The sequence below is a fragment of the Ornithorhynchus anatinus genome, chromosome 4 (genome assembly GCF_004115215.2).
Source record: "Ornithorhynchus anatinus isolate Pmale09 chromosome 4, mOrnAna1.pri.v4, whole genome shotgun sequence".
Lineage (NCBI taxonomy): Eukaryota > Metazoa > Chordata > Mammalia > Monotremata > Ornithorhynchidae > Ornithorhynchus > Ornithorhynchus anatinus.
In genome coordinates this window covers 37,224,836-37,252,292 of record NC_041731.1, presented here as the reverse complement: position 1 = coordinate 37,252,292, position 27,457 = coordinate 37,224,836, and the positions used below count along the sequence as shown (strand labels likewise).

The 27,457-nt window shown below is 49.6% G+C and overlaps 1 protein-coding gene across 1 annotated transcript; it reads left to right on the top strand.

Annotated features, from left to right (window-relative positions):
• The first annotated feature begins 6,008 nt into the window (after nucleotides 1-6,008).
• Nucleotides 6,009-23,487, top strand: MYMK (myomaker, myoblast fusion factor). The gene is made up of 5 exons (XM_001505173.3): nucleotides 6,009-6,456; nucleotides 12,465-12,579; nucleotides 16,729-16,877; nucleotides 21,251-21,367; nucleotides 22,755-23,487. The coding sequence occupies exons 1-5, from the start codon at nucleotides 6,322-6,324 to the stop codon at nucleotides 22,902-22,904; spliced, it is 666 nt and encodes a 221-aa protein (XP_001505223.1). The 5' UTR covers nucleotides 6,009-6,321; the 3' UTR covers nucleotides 22,905-23,487.
• The last annotated feature ends 3,970 nt before the right edge of the window (nucleotides 23,488-27,457 follow it).

Sequence of the window (27,457 nt, the reverse complement as noted above, 5' to 3'; positions counted from 1 at the left end):
CAATAACAAAAGCAAAGGTTAATGATTTCACAGCAAGGTCTGAAAAAGCCATCTTTGAAGGCGCTTTGCAAACACCTGTAGCTCCTTCAGCTGGGTCCCCAGACAGTCCTCCCCGCCAACTGTGTGTGCTGTCGCTCTGGGAAAGCGGGGCGGGGAAAGAGCGTTACTGGGAGCGTCTCAGCGCCAGGGTTCATTATCAGGGGAGCACCCATCACTATACAACCTGGCCCATCTGGGCAGCTTGAACTGTGATGCTTACTCGGGTGCAATAACAAACCGGAATAAGATATGGAGCCTAGGGGTCCCGCAGAATGAGAAGGGATAACAGTGGTCTGAGGCCAGGGGGAGGAGAGCCATCATGAGGGTGGGAAAAGAGATGGGCAAGGAGGCAGGCCCAGCAGAGGGATCAGGCAGGGAGGTCTTCCAGCCATTCCCCAGTCCCCTGTCAAGCGTGGAAAGGTCTAGCGGGGGCCCTCATGATTCCCCCAGGGAACCTCTCTTCCTCATCCTTCTTCTACTTGGCTGGGGGGTCCTTCTCCCATTTAGCTCATGCATTCATTCATTCAATCAGATTTATTGAGTGTTTACTGTGTGCAGACAACTGAATTAAGCCTTGGGAGAGCGCAATATAACAATAAACAGATACATTCCCTGCCCACAATGATCTTACAGTCTAGAAGGGGGGGAGACAGATATTGATACAATTAAATAAATTGCAGATGTAATATATCTGGCTGGGATAGCAGCAGGATAGATTTGGATTTGTCTGGCTGGTCCTTTTGCCCAGCCAATACACGTTGCTCCTCTCATTTCAGAGATGATACTTCTCTGTGCCTCAGTTCCCTCATCTGCAAAATGGACATTAAGACTGTGAGCCCACGTGGGCCAACCTGATTACCTTGTAACCCTCCATCCCCAGTGCTTAGAACAGTGCGTGGCACATAGTAAGTGCTTAAAAAATGTCATCATTATTATTATTAATACCCAAAGTCCTTGTCTCGATCAATCGATCATAATTATTCATTCATTCAATCGTATTTATTGAGTGCTTACTGTGTGCAGAGCACTGTACTAAGCACTTGGGGGAGTACAACACAATAGCAGAACAGACACAACAAGCACCAGAGCCGATCTCACTGATTTATGTGTGCAACATCAGTCTCCAGGGGGCTGCTGACTTTCCAGTACCTTAGAAGAAACCAGAGAGCTTTCAGAAGCTGATTGAGCCAGTGCTGCCAGAAGAGGCACGACTGATTAGCTGAGGGAGTTCCATCAAATTCCAAGCATCATCAGAGTCTTATAGAGCGGTGAGGCCTAGTGGAAAGAGTGCAGGGCTGGGAGTCAGGAGACCTGACTAATCTTTAGACCGTAAGCCCGTCAAACGGCAGGGACTGTCTCTATCTGTTGCCGACTTGTTCATCCCAAGCGCTTAGTACAGTGCTCTGCACATAGTAAGCGCTCAATAAATACTATTGAATGAATGAATAGTCCTAACACTGCCATCTGGTCTGCTTGGGACCTTGGGCAAGTCACTTGACTTACTGAGAGCTCACCTCCTCCAGGAGCTGATTATCCTATTTATTTTGTTAATGAGGTGTTCATCCCCTCGATTCTATTTATCGTGATCGTGTTGTCTTGTTTTTGTCCGTCTGTTTCCCCCGATTAGACTATAAGCCCATCACTGGGCAGGGATTGTCTCTATCTGTTGCCGAATTGTACATTCCTAAGCGCTTAGTACAGGTGCTCTGCACATAGTAAGCGCTCAATAAATATTATTGAATGAATGAATGAGGCCTTCCTAGACTGAGCCCCCCTTTCCCTCTGCTCCTCCTCCCCTCCCTATTCCCCCCCCCCCCGCCCTTTGCTCTTCCCTCTTCCCCTCCCCTCAGCACTGTGCATATTTGTATATATTATTTATTACCCTATTTATTTTGTTAATGATGTGTATATCTCTATGATTCTATTTATTTTGATGATGTCTGTGCTAGCTAGACTGCTTGTTTTGTTCTGTTCTGTTTTGCTTTGCTGTCTGTCTGCCCCGTTTAGACTATGAGCCCATCATTGGGCAGGGATTGTCTCTATCTGTTGCTAAATTGTATACTCCAAGGGCTTACTACAGTGCTGTGCACATAATAAGCACTCAATAAATACTATTGAATGAATGAATTCTCTGGGCCTCAGTTTGCTCTTCTGTAAAATGGGGGACTTAAAAAAAAACCTGTTCTCCCTCTATGTTGGACTGTGAGCCCATGGGGGAGAGAGACTATGTCCAATCTGATTAATCCATACCTGTCCCGCTGCTCAGTAAAGTGCTCGGCACCTAGTGAGCACTTGATGAATACCACGATTATGATCATCTGTGCAGATTTGGTAGGTCAAACATCAAAAGCCCCAGGAAAAGGAGAGAGAGAAACCCCCTCCTCCCCCCTAAACAAAGGGGATTGAGTTTTGCTGGAACACTAAAGCTCAGAATTCCAAGAAAACAGATGCAACAGCTGGTCAGGGCTAAAAATGGGAAAGCCAGACAACTGCACTTGCGAAGCAGAAGCAACCCGCGAGAAATTCCGAGCATTTCTCTACCTCTATAAAACACGTCCATTCCCCCAGTTGGTTGAAACGGGAAGGGAAGAAAATAGGGATGGAAAAAAGCAAACAAACAAACAGAGCAAAACCGGAAATGGCTTCAAGGAAAAGAATAGGAGAAGGATCCGAGAGGCAGAAGAGCTCATCGCTGAAGAGACCACTTGGGTCCCGAGGCTGGAAAAATCTTTTGCAAGCTTTAGGGGTCTGATTAGGCGTTCCATGAGCCGCGCTATCCCAGTTGGAAATCCATCCGAAGTGCCATCTGGTGGTCGAAAACGGGGAGCCGCGAGTGGCTGGATCCCGCCCCCCCTTCCAGAGTCGGAGTCGGGAACTGGTTTTTCCATTCAGCCCTGAAATGAGAAGATGGGGCAGAGGAGAGCCAGGCTGAGGTTTCCGACTGACGGCCAGACGTTTCTGGCTTGGCTTCCCCGGCCCAGTTCTGGCACCGGCCCACAACGCCTACCTTCCCCGGCGGAGTTAACACCTCCAGGCTTGGTCGTCTTCGGTGTATCTCTCCCTGGCTTTCGGCCTGCAGCTCGCTCGCTCTCTCCTGAGCCTCCTTTTCCTCTGGGGACGTTGAAAGTGTCACATTTTGAGATTTCAGCCCCCTGCAAGGCCCCAGACATTTCCCCGCCTCAGGGGCAGTTGTTCTCCAGCGGCCCAGAGCCGCTCCGGTTTCCCAGGAGTGCTTCTGCTCGTCCAGCTTGTATCCAGAGCAGAAGGCCAGTGTCGCTCCGGAGAGGCCCGTCTCCCCGCTCCAGCTCGGCTCTCCTTGTTGCCACGACCACGCGTGGGCCACCTTGGTTTTCTCCTCCTCCTCCTCTTCCTTCTCATCTTCCTCTTCTCGTCTGCTTCCTCCTCCTTCTCCTCCTCCTTTGTTTTGTTTTATGATACTTGTTAAGCACATACTGTGCATCTAACACTGTTCTAAGGGCTGGGGTAGGTACAAGACGTTTAGGTCAGACACAGTCCCTGTGTCCCTGTCCCGCATGGGGCTCACAGTCTTAAGTAGGAGGGAGATCTGGTATTGAATCCTCAGTTTACAGTTGAGGAAACTGAGGCACAGAGAAGTTAAGCGACTTCCCCAAGATCACACACCTAGCAATCGGCAGAGGAATTGGCTGAGTCGGGATTAGAATCCAGGTCCTCTGAATCCCAGGCCTGTTCTCTTTCCGAGTCTCCTCCTCCTGCTGCTCCTCCCATTCCTCTTCCTCTTCCCCATTCCTCTTCTTTTTACCTTCCCCAAGGCCACAGCTCCTGGTCCTCAGCATATCCTAGAGCCTGGATTTATGGTTGAGAAAACACACACGTGCGCGTCTTCGCACACACGCGCTCACACTCGCCGCACAAAACCAACTGAGGAATTTTTCTTGCTCCCAAGAGCCGGCGTGTGTTTAATAGCTCCAGAGAATATTCTCCGCTGCTGATGGTTCCAGCACCCGCCAGCCAAATGAGTTTCCTTTACACCGCCTTCTCACTATGATGGCAGTCAGCGGAGATGCCCGTACGCTTGGCAGCTCCGGAGGGGTGATTACTGGCCTTGAACTTGATGAGGCTGCAGAGGTTTCTTCTCCCGCTCACTGGCGTGAGCTCGTTGACAGGAGGTGGTGCCCTAGCATGACTCGCCATTGGGGGCAGGTCCACGGAGAGGATGGGCGTCGTCCGTCGGGCCGAGTCAAAGCACTTTCCGTCCCCAGTATTGGCCCTGCTCTTCCATCCCAGGGCTTCTCAAGCAGCCTTGAAAATAGTCCCTTGCCTACTTGCCCAAGGTTAGTAAGAGTGAACAAAAGAATACTAACGTCATTCATCTGGCTCCCAGTGACACCCCATGCAGGGAGGTGATGGGGGAGAAGGGGTTGGTATGGAGGCTGAGAATGATTCAAAAAGGGGTGGTGGTCAGTAGATTTTTGTGCTTTTTCCAAGGCTGTTTGAATGGGTTTCAGTGATCCTTCCCCTGATTCCAGCCAAGTAAGGACTCCTCAGGGTATTCCCCATCCAACAGAGGTGACAGTGAGGATGGAGTCTTTGGTGGGGAACAATGGATGGACCTCAGTCTGAGACTTCACCGCCTGTAGAGAGGAATAATGATAATAACAATTTTGGTACTTAAGTGCTTACCGTGTGCCAAGCACTGTTCTAGGTGCTGGGGTAGATACAAGTTAATTCTGTTGGGCCCAGTCCCTATCCCACATGGGTCTCCCACTCTTAATCCCCATTTTACAGATGAGATAACTCAGGCCCAGAGAAGTAAAGTGACCTGCCTAAGATCGCACAGCAGACAAGTGCCGGAGCCGGAATTGGAACCCAGCTCCTTCTGACTCCCAGGCCCATGCTTTATCCACTAAGCCACAGTGATTAGAGGGCTAGTGGCTGGGGCTGCCAGCTCCACTCACCCATTCTTGTATCTGTCAGTTATGAGGGCATCGGGGCACAGGGGGCAACATGCGAGCAGGCAGGCAGGGGTGGAGTGCAACATGCGAGCAGGTGGCCAAAAGCGTAGCACCCTGGGGTACAGAGTGCAACATGTGAGCAGGAGGGAAGGGGTGCGACATACTGGGCCACAGAATGTTCTGAGTGAGCAGGAAGGCAGGGGCGCAGCCCACTGCCAAATGTGTGTGTGGTTTTCTCCCACACTGGCCAGCTATAGGCAGAGCCGGGATTAGAACCCATGTCTTCTGATTCCCAGAGTGGGGCTCCTCCCTGGGACCAATAGCAGGGCTCCGGAAGGGACTCCAGTCTGTGAGCTCCCCAGATGATTTGCCCTCCGCTCTTTTCTAACCTGTTGCCACCCCACTGCTGTTCCAGGCCCAGACTGAGGAGTAACATGGAGCCGGGGCCCTGGAGAGGGATTTTTAAGGGGGAGCTTTTCACCCTCACCTGGTGAACCTTTGTGGGCTCAGCCCCTGCCTTAAACATTTCAGGGTAGAGCATTTCCCCCCCGACTCTGAACCACGGGCTTAAGGGGTGGAAACGGGAGGAGAAGCCACTGCTTCCTAAAGGAAGAGGCTCTGCCTGCTGAGGGAAGAGGGGGTGGGTTGGCCTGAGGGAGAGTCGGAAGGGCCCAGCTGGGTCCAATTCTCCAGTCTTGGCATCCGTCTCTCTGAGAAGCTGGGCAGGGCAGAGCGCAGCCCCGGCCTGTGTCCTCAGAAGAGTTCAGGGGCTGTCCAGCTGAGGAGGCAGAAGCTGCTGGGATTCGTGGCTCGGGACTCAAGAACGATACCAGAGATTTGGCCCCAATCTACGGTTCAGGATGTGAGGGCCTCAGAACGACCCACCCCAGGCGCAGACTAGGGGAAACCATCAGGAACAGTGGTGGAGGAGGGACAAGGGACAAGATCAGGGGACCAAGGCGGGGACAGGAGGCGACTGGTCCTGCAGCCTGGGCCGATGTGGTTTTCTCCCAAAAGGAAAAAAAAAAAAAAGCCACGACGCATCAGCTGTTAGGCCCTTCATGTGGCACCTGTTGCCGAGAGCTGACATCACCGCGGGAGAGGCCCCTCTGTGGACATTTAGACCCTGGAAAGCCACAGCTGTGAGCACAGCTCTCCCCCGTCCAGTTCCAGTGGGAGCCGGGGACTCCGCCTTGGACTTTGCCAGCCCCATCCGTCCCCCTCGCCCTCTCCCTCCTCACTCTCTTTTTCCCTCTCCCTAGTCCTCGCCTTCTCCCTCTCCTTCTCTCTCTTCCAGGGATTGTGACTTCCGCCCACTGCCCGCCTCTCGCCCACGGGCTTTCCCTCGATGGGGACGCTCGTTGCCAAGCTGCTCCTCCCCACCCTCAGCAGTCTGGTGTTCGTCCCGACCGCCAGCATCGCGGCCAGAAGGCAGTTCCATATGGAAGCCATGGTCTACGTCTTCACCATGTTCTTCGTGGCGGTAAGCGCGGTATCCCCCCGGGGGAGGCAGAGTCGGAGTGGCCAGGCTGATTGGGACTGGCCCTGGGGACTGGTGGACCCATACAGACAGACCCCCTGCCTGGCAGTGTCTGCCCACCCCCTGGCCTGGGGTTTGGATGCCTACACTGAGGAAGGCCGATTATCCAAGCTAAGTCGGACCTGTGCCCGGTGAGAAAAAAATATAGATAATTGAACATGGAGATGATCAAACAGACCTGGATTTGGCTCTTTTGGGTTGGGTTCAATCCAGTTTTTTGGTGATTCAAAGGCAGTTTGGATAACGATTGCAGAATCCGTTAAGCACTTACTATGTATGTACATGTCAAGCACTGTCCCAGCGCTGGGCTAGATACAGTGCAGTCAGATCAACACAGTCCTTTGAGCACCACGGTCTTAGAGGCTTGGGGGAGTTAATCCCCATTTTACAGATGAGGAAACTGAGAAATAGAGAAGTTAAGGGTCTTTCCCTAGGTCTTGGGGCAGGCAAGGGGCAGCAATTGGCTAATCAGCTTTCTGCTGCGGGTCTGGACCACACCAGACGGGACTTGAAACTTTTTGAGGTTGTGTATATTCTGGCTCTTTGGGCTCCATGTGGGACAAGGTTCGTGTCCCATCTGGTGGTCTTACCACAATCTACCCCAACACTTAGTACATGGTATGCGCTTAACAGACCTCAGAACAATTGGGCTTCCCAGACTAGGCCCCCCTTTTCCTCTGCTACTCCTCCCCTCCCCATCACCCCGACTTGCTCCCTCTGCTCTACCCACCTCCCGCCCCACAGCACTTGTGTATATATGTACATATTTATTATTCTATTTATTTTATTAATGGTGTGTATTAGTGGAAAGAGCCTGGGTTTCGGAGTCAGAGGTCATGGGTTCGACTCCCAGCTCTGCCACTTGTCAGCTGTGTGACTGTGGGCAAGTCACTTCACTTCTCTGTGCCTCAGTTACCTCATCTGTGAAATGGGGATTAACTGTGAGCCTCACGTGGGACAACCTGATTACCCTGTATCTATCCCAGCGCTTAGAACAGTGCTCTGCACATAGTAAGCGCTTAACAAATACCAACATTATTATCAATAATTCTATTGATTTATATTGATGCTACTGATGCCTGTTACTTGTTTTGATGTCTGTCTCCCTCCTTTCTAGACTGTGAGCCCATTGTTGGGCAGGGATTGACTGTGTTGCTGAATTGTACTTTCCAAGCACTTAGTACACTACTCTGCGCAGAGTAAGCGCTCAATAAATATGAATGAATGAATGAATGAGGGCAGCTCTCGAGCAGGAGGTTGTGTGTGAATCGGACAACTTCTCCGGCCAGGATGGGTGGATGGGTTGAAGGACATGTGACTCTTTGGCCGTGAAATTGGATTCAGAGAAACAGGGCGCTTTCAGGTGGCCCCGGGGGGCTCCCATGGGACCACCAAAGGTCCAAAAACTGTCACCCTCCCTTCCCCTCCCCACCGCCAACTCCTCTAGGGGCCCTCTGAGCCTCGGCACCCTCCAGCGAACCGCTTCAGGCCCAGAACAAGTGAGCCCTCTCCCCTCCCTCCAGCCCCATGGAATCTGCTCTCTGAGGCTGGGGGCTTGAGGGCAGAATGACCTGGAGACCCTGAGGTGGGTGGATGGGCTAAGCTCGGAGCAGACCAGGGGTCAGCCCGCCTGAGCCATCTGACCAGCCGGGAAGAATGCCAGAGCTGGAGGGCTGCCTAGGGCTGTGAATGGGGCTCTCGGCAATACAGCGCCCATGACCGCCCCCTCCACATGATAAATTAACCCTGTCCTGGGCGTGGGGGGTGGAGAATGGAAGGGAAGGGGACTTTTGAACTGCAATGGCCTGGTGGGGTCAAAGCAATGTCTGGAGGGAAGAGTCCAAATGGGCTCCCCCATTCCCCTACCTGACCACGTGGAGAGTGGCTGGTTCGGGGAAGCAGCCTGTATGTCTCTCTCTCTTCCTCTCTCATCCATCATCGTGCCTGTCCCTCTTAAAAAGCTGAACGCACTGTAATAAGAGGGGAGCGCAGGGGGGACGAAAGTTCCTCTAGGCAGAGACAGATGTGTGGAAAAACTCTATCATGCCCAGAACGCAGCCAGCCTCCCAGAGGCCCTGCCATATGAGAGCTCTTCAGCAGCAGACCTTAGGGGCTTGCGGGGAGGGAGGCGGGCATGTATGTGTGCATGCGGGTGTGCATGTGGGGGTGGGGGTGCCTGGGGCGGTTGCGTTTGCCTGTGTTTATGCATATAGGGATGTGGATGGATATGGATGCAGGGGAGGTATACGTGCATATGAATGTGGTTGGTGCATGCCTACCTGCATGCACAGTTCTTCGGTGACTTCGTGCAGGTGGTGGTGCCTACACAAGCAGATCCTGTTGGCTTTCCCCAGGCAATGCCAAGTTAGGGCATAGCTGTTCAGGGCCAGAATCTCTTTTGGATTTCCAGTGGTGCCCTTTGTCTTTTCTGGTGGTGGGAGACAGTTGCAAGCATGGTTGGTTAGAAGCGGAGGGTCAATCAGGGGTTTCCCCCTTTTTGCCATGGAAGATCTGCTCTGGGGAGAGCTATAATCTCACCCTCTGTGATGGGGGATATGGGGTGGGACAGCACATCCCAGCAAATATGGGGCATAACGGCTAATTCATTCAATCATATTTATTGAGCACTCACTGTGTGCAGAGTACTGTACTAAGTGCTTGAGAGAGTATAATATAGCAGTAGCAGACACATTCCCTGTCCACAGTGAGCTTACAGACTAGATGATGCACCCAGCCCACCCTGAGGCATGGTGGAAAGGAGGGATTTGTGTGTGTGTGTCCTTGAGTGGGGCACGGCGAGGGAGGGTATGGCAGCTGCTGCTGTTAGGGCTTGTGCTAAACAGCCCCAGCTCAGTTCTTCATTCCCCAGACCGGCTGGAGCATATGTTGCCCTTGGACAAATGTGTTGGCCTCATCTGTTTGTTGGGGGGAGGAGAACGCGGGGGTTGAGTGTGGGTGTGTGGGTGTATGTGTTTCAGAAAGAAAAATAAATGTTTGTTCTCTCTCTTCCTCTCCTTCCCTCCTCCCTCCTTCCATTCCTTTGCTCTGTCCTCAAAACACAATTCCAGTCCCCGGCCTTGAGGGTCAGAACTCTTCGGGCAGTCCAGTCCCTCCACTTGTTTCCCTCAAATTTTCTCAAGCCAGTCCTAATTCCCAGGGTCCTGCCCTCTCCGTGGGCTCTGTTGGGCACCTTAACATTTCTAGCACCGGGGCTGCTCATGTCTGTTGGGATCACCTTGGCAGAGTCTGTTGAGGTTGTTGAGGAGGCTCTACGACACCGCTTCAGCGGTGCTGACAAGCCCAGCACTGGCTTGTCTCTCACCCATCTCTTTTTGGGCACTGTCTTAACCATGATGCTTCTCCTCCACCATGTGTCATCAGCTCTCAATCAATCATTCGATCAATCGATGGCATTTATTGAGCCTTTTACTATGTGCAGAGCACTGTTCTAAGCCCTTGGAAGTGTACAACAGAGTTGCCAGACACTTTTTGACCATAGGGAGCTTTCGGTCTAGAGAACTGGTCTCATTTCCTGCTGCTCTTGAAGAATGGTCCCGCCCATAAGAAAGGCAGCCTCCTCTGCTTCCAAGCCCCCGGCACATGCTCAGTTATGACCTTCTCACTCAGAGGCTGAGTTATGATAGACCATGTGGTTTCCTCAGACATCAGGGGTAGAATGTCAACCTACAGGACTTAGTTCTTGCTCTGGACTCACCCAAAGAGGGGTAATAATAATAATAATTGTACCCAGTCCCCTTTTGGTGAAATCTATCAAAGGTCAGCAGCCTCTGGACCACTCCTACTCTAACCACCTCTCATTAGGAGAGACCCCACCCGCTTGGGGGAAGACCTAGGCCCCAAAAGGGCATCGGATGAGAGCAGAAGACTTTGAGGAACAAGATGAAAGTATTTGAAAGTGGCAAACACCAACTATGAGGTGAATTAATCCATCACTCAATCAGTTAACTGCATTCAAGACAGTTTGGCATAGTGAAAAGATTAAGAATTGGCAATCAGGGAACCTCTCACCCACATCCTGCTGCTGGCCTGGAGCTCTCATTCATTCATTCAACAGTATTTATTAAACGCTTACTGTGTGCAGAGCACTGTACTAAGTGCTTGGGAAAGTACAATACAGCAATAAACAGTGACATTCCCTACCCACAATGAGCTCAGTCTAGAGGCAGGGTGTCAGACATCAATACAAATAAATAAAATTACATATATATACATTAGTGCTGTGGGGTTGGGAGGTGGGAGAAGAGCAAAGGGAGCAAGTCGGGGGGATGCAGAAGGGAATGGGAGATGAGGAAATGTGGGCCTTAGTCTGGGAAGGCCTCCTGGAGGAGATGCGCCTTCAATAAGGCTTTGAAGAGGGGGATAGTGATTTTCTGACAGATTGAAGGAGGGAGGGCGTTCCAGGCCAGAGGCAGGTTGTGGGCCAGGGGTTGGTGGCGTGATAAGTGAGATCGGGGAACGGGGGAAGATAAGCACTAGAGGAGCAAAGTATGAAGGATGGAGTACAGGAGAAAAACGAGGTGAGGTAGGAGTGGGCAAGGTTATGGAGTGCTTTAAAGCCATTAGTGAAGAGTTTTTGTTTGATACAGAGATGGATGGACAACCACTGGAGCTTTTGAGGAGGGGGTGGTGACATGTCCTGAACATGTTTGTAGACAGATGATCCAGGCAGAGGAGTGAAGTATGGACAAAAGTGGGAAGAGACAGGAGTGTGGGAGGTCAGCAGTGAAGCTGATGCAATAATCTAGGCGGGATAGGATGAGTGATAGCATTAATTCATTCAATAGTATTTATTGAGCACTTACTATGTACAGAGCACTGTACTAAGCACTTGGAATGTACAAATCAGCAACAGATAGAGATAGTCCCCGCCCATTGACGGGATTACAGTATTAATGTGGTAGCAGTTTGGATGGAGAGGAAGAGGCAGATTTTAGAGATGTTGTGAAGGTGGGACCAACGCTCATCCTCTTCAGAGCCAATAGAGAATTACTCTCCCTCCCACTTCAAAGCCTTACTGAAGGCACATCTCCTCCGAGACCTTCCCTGGCTAAGTCCTGGTTTCGTCTTCTCCCATTCCCTTCTACATCGCCTTTGCCCTTGGATTTGCTCCATTTTTTCCACCATATCTCAGCCCCACAGCTCTTATGTACATATCCATAACTGATTTACATTAGTGACTGTCTCCCTCTCTAGACTGTAAGGTCGTTGTGGGCAGGGAACATGTCTACCAACTCTGTTACATTGTACTTTTCCAAGCGTTTAGTGCGGTGCTCTGCACACAGTATGTGCTCAATAAATACCACTGATTGATGGAGCGATCGATCGACTGACCTGTCTTCGAGTCCCAGATCTGCCACCGGACTACTATGTGACTTTGGGCAAGTCTCTAGCTTCTCTGGGTTTCAGATTCCTCAACTGCAAAATGGGGATAAGATATTGTTCTTGTCTGTCCGTCTCCCCCGATTAGACTGTAAGCCCGTCAAAGGGCAGGGACTGTCTCTATCTGTTACCGATTTGTACATTCCAAGCGCTTAGTACAGTGCTCTGCACATAGTAAGCGCTCAATAAATACTATTGAATGAATGACAGAGACTATGTCTGATCCATAGCCTTATATCAACCTCAGTGCTTAGCATATGTACATATATAATCCATGCCATAATTATTTCTTGAGTACTCATGAGGGTGAAGCCCTTCACAGAGCATAGTGGGGATTGCAGAGAAATACCCACGGCACGATCCCTCCCCTCCGTGAATTTACAACCCACCATTTTACTGGTCAGAGCCAACATACTTCTGCTAGTGTCCTCCAGGAATTTCCTTGCTCTTCAGGCTTTCCCTTCAAAATGAAAAGAGAAAACAGGACAGCACTCACTAACTGTTGGGTGGGGAGGAGTCCCTCAGTCACACGTTCCTTTGTTTCCTCTCAGATATACCACGCTTGTGATGGGCCAGGCTTATCGGTGCTGTGTTTCATGCGCTACGACATCCTGGAGTACTTCAGCATCTATGGGACGGTGCTGTCCATGTGGGTCTCACTGATGGGTAAGTCTCCTTAACCCAGCCTTGCAAACAAGTCCCAAGCAGGTACTACCCTACACTATTCAAATTAGCGGGGTAACTGAAACCAGCATTTGATACTATGTGCCAAGGACAGAACTGTTACTCAGCCAGGACAGGATGACTGACAGCTCTCTGAGAACAGGTTTTTCCCAGGAGCTAAGTGGGTGCAAGCAAGGCACATTTTTGAGGTAATTATCTGGTGGTTGCAGCCACTGGGAACCCAGTAATGGTATTATTCCTCCTCTTTCTCCTCCTCCTCCTCCTTCTCCTCATCTTCCTTCTCCCAGTCTCCTCCTCCTTCTCATCTTCCTTCTCCCCTCTTCCTTCTCCTCCTCATCTTCCTTCTCCCCTCCTCCTCTTCCTCCTTCTTCTCCTCCTCCTCCTTTTTCTTCTCCTCCTCCATCTCCTCCTCATCATCTCCTTCTTCTCATCGTACATTTCCTTCTCCTCATCGTACATTTCCTTCTCCTCCTCCTTTTTCACCTCCATTTCCAACTCCTACTGCTCGTCCTTGTTCTCCTCCTTCTCCTCCACCATCTCCTCTTACTCCTCCACAATCTCCTCCTCCTCCTCCTCCTATTACCACCAACTTTCGTGGAGCAAGTTTAACTCTTGACACTAAATGAATATTGTAAGAAAAGTGAGTCCAGGCCAGATTACTGTTTATGCCACTTCATGCTGCTAGGTCCATTCCAGAAACCATGAGTCACCATTTTTGCATGATTGACAGATTGTCCACCCACCAGGCCTGTCCCTATGACTCCCTGCTGCTCTCAGAAGCTTCATGGAACTCTCTGGAGCCCAGACAAGCTGGAGATAGAGTGTGTAGAGCAGTGCAGAGTCCCAGAACTCAGGCAGCGACTGTTCAGCAAGTCAGTTTTCAGGCCAAGGTGGAGACGTTCAGGGGAGTATTACCACACAGCCAAAGAAGCAGTGTGGCCTGGTGGATAGAGCATGGGCGTGGGAGTCAGAAGGACTTGAGTTCTAATCCCGGCTCCACCGCTTCTCTGCTGTATGTGACCTTGGGTAAGGCACTTGTCTTCTCTGTACCTCAGTTACCTCATCTGAAAAATGGGGATTAAGACTTTGAGATCCATGTGGGGCATGGACTTTGTGGACCCTGATTAGCTTGGATCTATCCCCGCACATAGTACAGTGCCTAGCAAATAGTAAGCGCTTAACAAATACCATTAAAAAATTCACTGCCTATAGGCACAAACATACTAAGACCACCTGGAATGGAATATGGCAACAAAAGAATCACACTGCTCCCTCCATCTGCACCATTTGGAAACACGGGTGCAGTTTTTTTTTGAAAAACAAACTGCTTTTCCTCACAGATTTGGCCATTGGCTTTCAGAAGAGATCAGAACTGTCTAGGGACCATCTGTTTTCTCTCTTTTCAGTGGCAGCTCCACCAGGGGCCACCAAACCAAAACAATTCTAAAATTCCCCCTCTAACTTTCTTCTCCAATTACCAGTCATTTAAAATAGCACAGCAACCATCCTGAAAAAGTTGTATCTGCCAACACCCAGCCCTGGAGAGGGGGCATCTCTGTGCCTCCGGTTGAATTTGGCTCATGTGAACAATCAGTAGTATTTATTGAGCACCTACGGTATGCGGCCCACTGAACTAAGCACTTGGGAGGGTACAGCCAAGACAAAAGATGTGATTTCTCCCTCCAAGGAGCTCACAGTCTAACCCAGGGGAAAGAGCATGGACCTGGGAAGCAGGATATCTGAGTTTTAATCCCAGCTTCACCATTTGTCTGTTGTGTGACCCTGGACAAGTCACTTTTCTACTCTACATCTCAGTTTCCTAGAATGTAAAATGGAGATTAAATCACTCTTCTCCCTCCCCGCTAAACTGTGAGTGCCAGTGGATGAGGAAGTGTGTCCAACCTGATTATCTAACTCAAGTGCTCAACCTAAGCACTTGATAGATATTATTTTTATATCATTATTATTTTATTCAAGATCACTGATGAAAGGGAACAGTAAAGAAGTTACAGAGAAGCTAACCGACCTGCCCAAAGTCCCACAGCAGGCAAACTGGCAGATCCAGGATTAGAACCCAGGTCTCCCCTCCCTGACCTGCGCTATTTCCACTAGGCCTCACTACTTCTACCTTCCCAGGACACCTGTTGCCCTCCCCTGCCTACATTCTCGTGTTCGTAAGTTCCTCCCACTTGCCCTCCCAAATTAGGCCCGGTCCATTTCCTTGTTTGGCTATTTTTTACTTTGAAAAATAGTAAGGGGGAAAAAAATGAAGTTGGGGTTTTGGGAAAGGCCCCCAGAGAGCAATGGCAGACAAGAAAATATGGACTCCATCCCTTCTCCAGATCGCTCTGAAGATGCGATTCGAGGACAGAGAAGGGTGGGGGGGCCCGGCCGCAGGGAAAACCTTTTACCACGTCGGTTGGAAAAATTGGACGCACTCATGTGCCGGAGGAGAGGGCTCTGGGCATATTTCCTGGAATGCAAACCCAACACAGCCATAACACAGCTGTGCAAGCTGGAACTACCCAGCTGACCCCCTCCTCCCTCTACCTTCCCCCAACCCCGACATTGTGCACTAAACAAAAGTCCATCATCCTTCACTGCTGGGGGCTTGACTGCTGCTTTGGGACCCACAGCAGAATCTCTCAGGTTTTTAGAAGTCATCATCCAAGAGCTGGGGAGATGGTCTGGTGACCGAAGCAGCAGAAGTTCAGGAAGGTGGGGAATCAGGGGACGGACCCAAACGTGAGGCAGATACCCTGATCCCTCTATCTCCCATCAGCCTCAGAACGACCCGCTGTACCCCCAAGAGCACCCATAAACCTCAGTGAGTCCCACTCCACCAACCCTCTGAGCCCAAATAGCCCAAGATGCTTTGCTGATCCACTAGAATGCAAGCTACTTGTGGGCAAAGATCTTGTCTAACAACTCTGTTGTACTCTCCCAAGCACTGTACCCAGTGCGCCCAATAAGCATGTCCTCTGCTCCCAGTAAATGCTAAATAAATGCCACTGATGGATTGGCTTGAGAAGAGCTGAGTGAGACAGAGACCCACCACTACCCAATAGGCAGAAAAATCATTTACATATTCAAGGAAGCACAATCTCAACTAAAATGACTGCAGACTACAAGGAATAATTATAGTGATAATGATTTAGGTATTTGTTAAGCGCTTACTATGTGCCAAGCACTGAACTAAGTGCTGGAGTAGATACAAGAAAATCAGGTCCCACACAGGACTGACAGTCTCAGTAGGAGAGAGAACAGCTGTTATGTATCAAGCACTGTTCTAAACACTGGGATAGATAAAAGTTAATCAGGTCAGACACAGTCCCTGTCCCTTAAGGGGCTCACCCTCAAAATAGGAGGGAGAACAGATATTGAATCCCAGTTCTGTAGATGAGGGGACTGAGGCATGGAGAAGTGCAATGGCTTGCCCAAGGTCACACATCAGCTACTCGGTGGAGCCAGGATTAGAAACCAGGCCCTCTGACTCCCGGGCACAGGCTCTTTTCACAGGCCCTGCTGCTTCCCAGCATGGAAAGAAAGAGAGGACAGACCAACCTCATTGGTGGTTGGGAATAACGGGGAAGAAGCTTTTTTGGGAGCAGAGACTCTGATCAGACTGTATGCGGTGTGAGAAGCAAAAGTCAAGGGGCATAGCGCAGCTGTCTAAGCCCCAGACCAGAGGCTGATCATCTCCCGATCGCAATGTGGTGGGGCAAAGGCCTTGGCAGCCACAATCACTTTCGTCAGTAGCATCTTTGATGGACAGCTGTAAATATAGAGCATTAAGTGCTGAGACAGGCTACCAAGAAAGGCCTTGGAATCCCCTTCTGGGAATATGAGCAGTCCCTGCATCTGTCTGAAATGTGTTTGGGGGAATCGTTCTGCAGACGTTGGGTGGAGACTGAGTTCCTTTGAAACGACTGCGCCGGTCCTCCCCGATCCCAGCATGCCCCGTCCTTTAGCCCCTCCAAGCGAGCCTGTCAGACGTTTAGAGAGCTAGGCCTTCTCAGTCTAAGAGATCAGCAGAGAAAGGGGCAGGGTCAAAGCAAGAGGAGAAGGAGCCATCAAGATGGGTGGGAGAGGAGAAGGCCTCCCCGCATCCAGTGGGTATGTCTCCCACAGCCCTGGCTGACTTTGACGAGCCCAAGAGATCGACCTTCGTCATGTTTGGCGTCTTGACCATCGCGGTGAGGATCTACCACGACCGGTGGGGCTACGGTGTGTACTCCGGACCCATCGGCACTGCCGTTCTCATTATCACTGCCAAGTGGGTAAGGAGGGATTGGCCCTAGGATGGGGCTGGGGACAGCTTGACCTCAGATCAATTTAGTCTTGGGGGGTGGGCGGGGGTGGTTAGCTGCCTTGGGATCATCCAGATGGGCATGTGAAAAGGGGAGACTAAACAATGACACTCCTGGTCTCCAGAAGATCTCCGAACTCACCAGAGGCACAATGTCGTTTCTCTCCAGATAATTGCAGGGAGCAGAAGCTCAGGCTTGGTTCCCCCAGGTGTAAAATGAACCTCCACTTGCTGGAATAATAATAATTATGATATTTGTTTTGTGCTTATTGTGGGCCAAGCACTGTATTAAGCGCTGCATCAATACTAGTTAGGGTGGGGACAGTCCTGTCCTCCAGGGGACTCACAGTCTAAGGAGAAGAGTGAACAAGCACTGAATTCCCATTTTACACATGAGGAAACTGAGTCAGAGAGAACTTAACTGACTCATCCCAGGACACAAAACAGGTAAGTGTCAGGACCGGGATTCGAATCCAGGTCACCGGACTCCCAGTCCAGGGCTCTTTCCACTAGGACATGCTGCTTCTAATCACTAAGCAGGTCAGTGGCAGAATGAGGATCTGAGCCCAATTCCAGGGACTCCAATCTGAGATTCTGCCTGACCACCTGGGGGAGAAAACAAACTGACTTCTTAATCGGACTTGGGAATCGATATTCAGGCTACATTTGGGGAAGTAGGGCACCCCACCCCTTCTTCCCCAACAGAACTTCCCGCCTTGAGGAGGCGAGTTGTTTTTCTGAGCTCCAGTGTTCCCAACAAGAGGGCATTCCTCATTAATTAACATTCCAAATCCCATAAACAAACAGGGTTCGGGAGATAATGACTGAATTCCGAGTCTGAGGTCCTGATAAAGCAGCTCAGCCTCTCATGCTCCACCCACCCTAGAAGGGTCACGCCTCCTCTCCTCCCCGACCAGTCCAGACATCGGCTAATTATCCTCGGAAATACTCGTTAGGAACCTGCTTCTGGAATCGAATTAAATGGCATGACATTTTCTCATTACAGCCCAGAAACACCCCCTCCAGACAGTCTTCCCATTGTGCAATCTGACCCATCAGTGGAAAGAAAATCATGCCAAAGAGCTCTGTACAGAAGGCCTGCCATCTTCATGAGCTAAAATAACATTTCAAGCCCATTTCATAGAGCATTTCATTTCGGTTTGGGAGGACAGTTATTCTATTAAAGGACTATGAAATGCATCCCCTGGCCCAAGTGGCCCTGAGGTAAGGGTGGCCTTTGACAGTACTAAGGACTGCCTACAGACACTTGGTCAACCCCCATCTTGGCTCACAGGTTACCTCACGTAACGGATGAAATGAGATATGAGGGTGTTATAGAGCAGAGGGGCAGGCTTAGTTCCCCCAGGCATAAAATGAACCTCCACTTGTTGGAATAGTAATTATAGTATAGTATTATAGTACAGTATTTGTGCCGGTTCTGCCACTTGCCTGCTTCTTGACCTTGGAAATGATATGTGAGGACACCCTAAGGGCTCATTTGAAACTCCTCTTTGTACAACCTCATGGCGTAGCGGATAGAGCATGGGCCTGGGAGTCAGAAGGTCATGGGTTCTAATCCCAGCTCTGCCACTTGTCTGCCGTGTGACCTCGAGCAAGTCACTTCCCTTCTCTGGACCTCAGTTCCCTCATCTATAAAATGGGGATTGAGACTGTGAGCCCCATGAGGGACAGGGACTGTGTCCAACCCGATCTGCTTTTATCTACCTCAGCACTTAGTACAGTGCCTGGCACATAGTTAAGTGCTTAACAAATACCATCAAAAAAAAAACAAGACCTATATAGTTGCTGTGACTAGCAGGGGGACCCATCCATTATTATCATCAGTGCATTTATGGAGTGCTTATAGTATGAATGGTAGAGGTTCTAATCCTGGGCTCGCCACTTGCCTGCTGTATGACTTTCGGCCAGTAACTTCACTTACCTGGGCCTCAGTTTCCTCCTCTGTGAAAATGAGGACTCAGTACCTGTTCTTCCCTCCCCCTTAGATTGTGAGCTTCCTGTAAACCATGATTACCTTGTATTTTTTTTATCAGTATTGCTAATCCAGGCACTTCTAGTCCAGTGCTTAGAAAAGAGCTAGGCACATAGAAGGCACTTAACAAATATCGTAATTATTTAGCATTTCTGTATCACCGCAACACTTATACACTCACGATCCCTGTAGCTCTTTTGCACATAGCTTATCTACTCCATTACTTCCTCCTAGCGGGAATTTATTTTAGTATCTGCCTGGATTGTAAGGTCCTTGAAGGCAGAGAACTTGTCTATTAGTTCTTCTAAACATTTCCAAGTACTAATGCAATACTCCACACTCAGCAGAAGCTCAATAATACTATCAGTTGATTAACTGATTGTCTGGGAAGAAGTCGTGAGAAGAATGCAGGCCTCTAGGTGGAATGATAGCTGAATCCCCAGCTTTCTGCCTCGTTCCTTGCCTGGTTTTATACCGATCACTCTATACTTAACTGGCATATCTAATTCACTCAGTTGTATTTATTGAGCCCTTATTGTGTGCATAATTGAGCCCTTATTGTGTACTAAGCTCTTGGGAGAGTACAATATAACAATAAACAGACACATTTCCAGTCCACAATGAGCTCCTGTCCAGTACTGATATGGAAAGGGTACGTTTTTGCCTGGTACTTGCTAATTATATTTTTACACACCCAGTCTTCCTCCACCTCGGCCCCTGCAGTCGAACCCAGAGGCTTGGCAGCAGTGGCAATTTTTACCAGGATCGGGAGTGGCAGAAATGGCTCTGGAGCTAAGCAAGAGGGCCCCGTGGTACCCTATTTTACTCCCAATCGCTTAGTACAGTGGCCTTTTTCAAAAAATGGTGTTTGTTAAAGCGCTTACCAGATGCCAGACACTGTACTCGGTGATGGGGTAGATACAAGCTAATCAGGTTGGATGCAGTCCCCGTCCCACATAGGGCTCACAATCTTAATCTCCAGTTTAGAGGTAACTGCGATATACAGAAATGAACTGACTTGCCAAAGCTCACCCAGCAGACGAGTGACGGAGCCAGGATTAGAATCCAGGTCCTCTGACTCCCAGACCCATGCTCTTTCCACTAGACCATGTTGATTCTCCAGAGTGGGGTTTTTAGCCCCTTAGCAGTGGGAGGGAGGGACCCAATCCTGGTGATCACAAAACATTTAGGTGTCCAGCTGGGCCTAAGCCCCATCAGACTCAAACCCTAAAATCTCAACCCACACTCCAGTAGACAGGAAAATATGTAAGCTCCTAAAGGGCAGAGATCATGTCTGCTCTATTTCACTCTCCAGAGCGTAGGGTAGGTTCTCAGGAAATGCTACTGAATGATGAAACGGGGTGAAGACCTGCCCAAGGTAGCCTCTAACTTGAGAAAAACGTGAGGATCTCCATGAAATGGAAGATTCATACCACACAGTTCTCGGAATGAAAGTTGCTGGGCTTCCTCACTCATCACTGGCTCAAGCTGCCGGACTGTAAAGTTACAATGGCAGATGCCCCTCTTAGCCCTGCTCCCTGTTGCTCTGGGAGAAAGAACATGCTGCTCTGAAGCCCCAGCCATAGGCCACCTTCTTTTTTAGCCACTCAGCTGTTCCCGTTCTTCTCCACCCCCAGGCCCTACCCACTCTCGGGTCGGCACGAGCCGCTCCCTGGCACGTCTGAGGGATGAGCTGTCGTGTGTGAGATTCCCACGACTGTGGTCCGGGGGAAGGCTATTTCTAGACCCTCGATCTGGATTTGCCCAGAGACTCAGGAGCTTTCCTCTGGAAAAGGTGGTGAAAACCTCCAGTGCGCACACATTGTTATATATTGTCTGTCTCCCTCTTTAGACTGTAAATGTGTTAAGGGCAGGGAACATGTCTGCTAATTCTGTGGAATTGTACTCTCCCAAGGTTTTAGTACAGTGCTCTGCAAACAGTAAGCACTCAATAAATGCCATTGATTGATTGACCAGGTTGAGACTTCTAGCAGGCCAGCTAATAAGCTTGTCTCTAGATTGTAAGCTCACTGTGGGCAGGGAATGTGTCTGTTATATTATTATATTGTACTCCCCCAATAGCTTAGTACAGTGCACATATGGCAGAAAGTAAGCGCTCAACAAATACGATTGTTTGACTAATAAAGACTGATTCCTAGATTCATGAGGAATCAGGCTGGGGCTGCCGGTTCCATTCTGCTCCCAGTGCAACTTTCTGGCACCTGGAGACCACTAGCCCTCACGGGGGGACCACGGTGGGAGGGAAGGGGGGAACACAGAGGCCAGGGCTGGGGGGTCTCACAGGTGGCAATGCCCCCCAGGCAGATGTGTTCTCTCTATTTCCTCTCCAGCTGCAGAAGATGAAAGAAAAGAAAGGTCTGTACCCCGATATGAGCGTCTATACCCAGCAGATCGGGCCCGGCTTCTGCTTTGGGGCATTGGCCTTGATGCTGAGGTTTCACTTTGAGGTACGTGACGGCCTCTTCACATGGGAGATGTGATTTTAAGGCTTTGAAAGTGGGGAGAGTAGCAGCCCATTCGGGGAAGGCTTCCTGGAGGAGATGTGATTTTAGTAAGGCTTGGAAGTTGGGGAAAGTAGCGGTCTGCCAGATATGAAGTGGGAGGTAGCTCACAGATTGAATACTCACTCACAGATAATTGGATTTAACAGCCTAATGGATGAGTAAATATCTATTATTTCACCCTTGCAAGTTTCCACACCTTTACCAGCCCACCCCTTATTTCTCACCAGCATGCTCTCTTGGCAGGTGGTCGCCCAGCTAGAAAAACCAATACAACGGTCATTCTTTCCCCTTTGGAGATGAGAACGTGTTCCTCACCCTCAGCCCTACTGCTGAGGTCTCAGTATTAACAGGACTAAAATTGGGCTGAAGGATTGGGAATCTCATATTTCAGGACACTGGAAGCAAGAGAATGAGAAATCGGCCCTCCTTTAAAAATAACTGTATTACCATACATCTTTAGTTATTCATAGTTGTATGATTAGAAGCAGTATTCATAGTCAAAATGATCAGAGCTCTTTTCCAAAGAAAATCAATGCCAGAAGAGGAGTTATATGGAAAAAGGATGGAAAGGAACTAGATTCTCTCAACAACTTGTCTCTTACTAGAAGATCTCCTGCCCATTAGTAAGGTCATTCATAATTAATACCAACATATGACTCACGGTGGTAGGAGAGATATTAACATGGGAATTTGATCTCCTGCTGAAGTTTGATGAGCCCCGACTGGAATTTATTCAGGAAATAATTCCTGAGAGAATTCCTCAATGGGAAACAGTCTCGACCGGTAAAGCATTTTATTGGCCCAAGCTGAGCCAACAGTGGGACATTCAGAGGCCACAGATACCCCCAAAACCGGGGTTAAGAAGAAAGGGCTCGGTACACCTCTCTTGGCTATGAAACCACGAATGGGCTCTTGAGGGGGAAGGGGCTTCAAATGCAGTCCCATCTTCCTTAGACAGGCAGAGATATTTTGTTGGGATGGGGTCACTTAGGCAGGGGTTAGTGGTCCATTTTACAGATAGGGAAACTGAAGCACAAAGACCTTGCATATCTGACCTCCTAACTCCCTGTCCCACTCTGCCCCAACTCTGTTGCCTCCAATCATCAGCTCTTTAAAACTGAGTCACCTGAAGCTGGGGATGATTTGAGGTGAAGAATTTGTGCCTTTGATGAAACCAGCCTTGACCAATGGCCCCCTCATTATGGGCAGGGACTGTGTCTGTTAGTTGTTCTACTGTACTCCCCCAAGCACTTAGTACAGTGCTCTGGACTAAGTGCTCAGCAAATACGATTTACTGACTGCATGGGGCTGATGCTGCCTCCCTCCACAGGAGTGGGACTACACGTACGTCCACAGTTTCTACCACTGTGCCCTGGCCATGTCCTTCGTGCTCCTGCTGCCCAAGGTGAACAAGAAAGCCGGCAATGCGGGAACCCCTGCCAAATTGGACTGCTCCACCCTTTGCTGTTCCTGTGTGTGAGAAGTGTCCCTCGCAACCACCGGTCCCAGCGATCGAGACAAGGCAGTGGCTGCTGCATCCTTCCCTCTTTGTCCCCTGATTCCCGGAGAAGACACAGTCGCGGGCTTTTTGTTCTTGGGGGAAAATTTTCTTCCTCCCCAGAACCCAGGTGGCCAAAATTTGCGGGACTCCCTGGAGAAATCACAGAATCCAAAAGCTGGAAAGGATCCCCGGGTGTCATCTAGCCTATCCCTCTGCCTCCGTGCAAGATGGTTTCCTTAACCATACTAAACGGATGGTGGCATGAAGGAGGGTCAGGGGAGAAATGGGATGGTGGGGGGGATGGACTTCTTTCCCATTCTTAAACATTCTTAGGGAAGGAGATTCTCCATTTCTGCTCAGTCACCCACTTAGGATTTCACCTTCCCAACAGAGAAGTTCTTGATCCTAGTTAACCTAAATCTCTCCTGCTTTCCTGCCTCTCCTCTCATGAAGATAGTTCTAGAGGCCACCAGCCTTCAACAGTCTCCCCGCTCTCTCCCTGGCCGCCTGGCCTGTGGGAATTAATAGTAATAATAGTTAACATTATTATTATTATGGTACTTAAATGCTTATTATGTGCCAAGCACTGTTCTAAACAGTGGGGTAGATACAAGTTAATCAGATTGGACACAGTCTCGGTCCACATGGGGCTCACACTCTTAATCCCCATTTTACAGATGAGGTAACTGAGGCCACAGTAGTGAAGTGATTTGCCCAAGGTCACACTGCAGACAAGTGGTGGAGCAGAGATTAGAACCCAGGTCCTTCGGATTCCCAGGCCTGGGCTCTATCCACTAGTACACACTGCTTCTCCAACTTCTCCTAAGTGAGCGTTCTTCCGCCCACTTTGACCATGCCTTGCCTCTCGTCCTGATGAAGGTCGCTGTGGGGCAGCCGATCCCTTCAGCGGCCCCTCTTCTTCGGCGGGGCAGGGCTTCCTCAACCAAAGTGCACCACCGGCCCTCAGAGTCCCAGAGTGCAGTGCAGTGTGGGAGATCTCCCCTGCCTACCTATTCCTGACCAGTCCCTCATATCAGGAACTGTTCTGGAGGTGAAAACAAAGCTTGTGTGTCAGAGATAATACAGTGTTATTTATGCCCCTTTGGCCCAGGGCTGTGCTTGGTCCTTCAAACGTTTGCAGTGTATTTCCCCACAGGGACCCTTCTATCCCGGGCACAAATGCCTTCAGGTAGCAACAGGGCTGAGGGTTCTAGAACTGCCCCATTGGAATGGACAGCTGTGGCAAGGACCAATCTCCTGTAATAATAATAATAGTAATAATTGTGGTATTGTTAAGTGCTTATTATGCGTTAGGCACTGTACTAAGCACTGGGGTGGATACAAGCAAATTGGGTTGGACGCATGCTGTACCCTCAGTGTGGCCCAGCTGCAGCCTCCTAAACAGTGGTGACAGCCCGAGGAGGAGAGCTCGTTGTGGGCAGGGAATTTGTGGGTTTATTGTTCTACTGTACCCTCCCAAGTACTCAGTAAGTACACTCTGCACACAGTAAGTGCTCAATAAATACAACTGAATGCAAGTCTGCAGTGGGCTGGCAGCTTCTGGTTGACCTGGGTTGGGGGCAAAGGGACCTGCCTCAGGACTAGAGATGCACCTCCCTCTCCCTCAGTGCTTCTGCCCACGGGATCTCCCCGAGGCTCTGGAGAAAAGGACCAGGGAGGGTGACTGAGAGGCTTTGAACTCTTCCCCGAAAATCAGCAAGTGTCCGCTCCCTGGGATCTCACCTCAACCCTTAGAGGGAGTCTCCCTGCCCTTGTCAATCGAAAAAGAATGCACATGCATGCACATGGGTGTAAAGAACCTTGATATGCACTTTGCAATATACTGCACCCCCGACTGCCTTGGTGGACTCTGTGCCCCAGTGGGAACAAATCTGGCCAGCCCAAAAGAGTGCAAGCAGCCCTGGGGCAAACCACTAGCACTTTAATTCCTTCTCACTGGTTCTCGGGTCTAAAGTCATGTTCAGTGGAAGACTCCATCATTTTGCCTTCCTTCCGGTTTCAATTGCCTGAGGCACGACCCTCTGGGCCAACTTTTCATCTCCAATCTCAGTGTTCCTCATGGTCTAGGCCTAGAACTCCAGAGCTGAGAAGGACTTCAAGAGATCACCCCTGTCTCCATTCATTCATTTATTCAATAGTATTTATTGAGCGCTTACTATGTGCAGAGCACTGTACTAAGCGCTTGGGATGAACAAGTCGGCAACAGATAGAGACAGTCCCTGCCGTTTGACGGACTTACAGTCTAATCGGGGGAGATGGACAGACAAGAACAATGGCAATAAATAGAGTCGAGGGGAAGAACATCTCGTAAAAACAATGGCAACTAAATAGAATCGAGGCGATGTACAATTCATTAACAAAATAAATAGGGTAATGAAAATATATACAGTTGAGCGGACGAGTACGGTGCTGTGGGGATGGGGAGGGAGAGGTGGAGGAGCAGAGGGAAAAGGGGAAAAAGAGGGTTAAGCTGCGGAGAGGTAAAGGGGGGGTGGCAGAGGGAGTAGAGGGAGAAGAGGAGCTCAGTCTGAGAAGGCCTCATGGAGGAGGTGAGTTTTAAGTAGGGTTTTGAAGAGGGAAAGAATCAGAATCAGTCTCCAGACCAATGCCTAAACCTTCCTGTACTAATGGGGCATCTTTTAAAATTTCCAGGGATGGACACAATCTCCTTTGGGAAGCTGGTCTAAGATTTGATTAATAATAATAATAATGGTATTTGGTAGGCACTTACTATGTGCCAAGCACTGTCCTAAGCACTGAGGTAGATACAAGGTAGTCGAGTTGTCCCACGTGGGGCTCACAGTCTTCACCCCCATTTTACAAGGTAAACTGAGGCACAGAGAAGTTAAGTGACTTGCCCAAAGTCAGACAGTTGATAAGTGGCAGAGTCAGGATTAGAACCCACGACCTCTGACTCTCAAGCCCGTACTCTTTTGACTAAGCCACGCTCCTTCTCTAATTATGGCGTTGATTAAGTTCTTACTATGTGCCAAGCCCTGTTCTAAGCACTAAGGTAGATACAAGGTAATCAGGTTGCCCCATGTAAGGCTCACAGTCTTAATCCCCACTTTACAGTTGAGGTAACTGAGGCACAGAGAAGTGACTTTCCAAGAAGTTCTTATGTTGAAATATAATCATAATAATAGTACATGCTTGGAACATGGTAAGTGCTTAGCAAATACTACTGTTATTGTTATTATATTAAGAATAATAATCATTTATTAATTACATAGAATGGGGGAGATTCAGGATAATCAGATCAGGCACAGTCCTTGCCCCACATGGGGTTCACCGTCTAAGTAGGAGAGAGGACACATATTAAATCTTCATTTTACGGAAGAGGAAATTGAGGCACAGAGAAGTGAATTGACTTGCCCAAAGTCACACAGCAAGCTAGTAGCACAGACAGGATTAGAACACAAGTCCCGTGACTCCCAGGCCTTTGCTCTTTCCGCTAGGCCATGCCACTTCTCAATATTCATCTCACATCACAGCTTAGTCCAGACCTACCAATTAGCACTGGCCCGCCGCCCAGGTCTGAATTCCAGAAATTAGGCCAGCTCGAAAAGAAATCGGGCTATGGAAAAAATTGAACACAGGGATAGAAATTGGCACTTGCCCTCGATTTCTCTAAAAGTCTGATAGTCACAAGGAAGGACATGGCCCTTGGGTCTCTACAAAGCGTGGGAAGGCGAAAACTGGGCCGACCAGTAGAATGTTTACGGGCCTGTGTTCTTACTGAATGGAGCAATTGACTCAAGAAGGGTTTGAATCAATTATTGGATGAGTGATCCCTAAAGAGTCGATAGAGGGAGAGTTAGGGATGTAAAAGGAGAGATGGAACTTCTCTAATTATTAGGTGGATACCCAAGTGGGCAACTGTCACAAGATGCCTCTGAGGATCCAAGCACTTAGTAGAGTGCTCTTCCCGCAGTAAGCACTCAATAAATACCATCGATTGATTCACTGATTTACTAATCCTGCTGCCACCACTGGAGACAGAATCCGGGTCTTCTTGGGCAAGGAATGTGTCTATCAGCTCTGTGGTATTGTACTTTACCAAGAACTTACTATGGTGCTCTGCACACACAGCAAGTACTCTAAAAATACTACTGATTGATCGATTAGAAAGCCCCAGAATGGAGTTGTGTATGGGCTCATAGGCCGGTAAGACCCACAGTACTTCATGCTGGAGTCTGAGTCCTGACGAGGGGGTGTTCCCCCACCACTCTTGGCTCCTAGAAGCCCTCAAACCTTTCTCAGTCTCTCACCTCCATCCTCATCGCCGCCTGCCCCATCGTCCTGCAGGATGCCGCCGTGTCTCAGCTTCGCTCAGTGAATTCCCTCCGAGCCCCCGGCTCCTCTCCTGCGGCTCTTGGAAAATCAAAGATGCAGAAGGAAAGACTCAGCCTGGGAGGCAGTGGGGTGGAGAGGGAGCAGGGAGGAAAGGGTAAAGCTGTGGGGGGGGGTCGGGGGGGGGGGTGGAGGGAGGTCTGCAGAGCTCATAACAT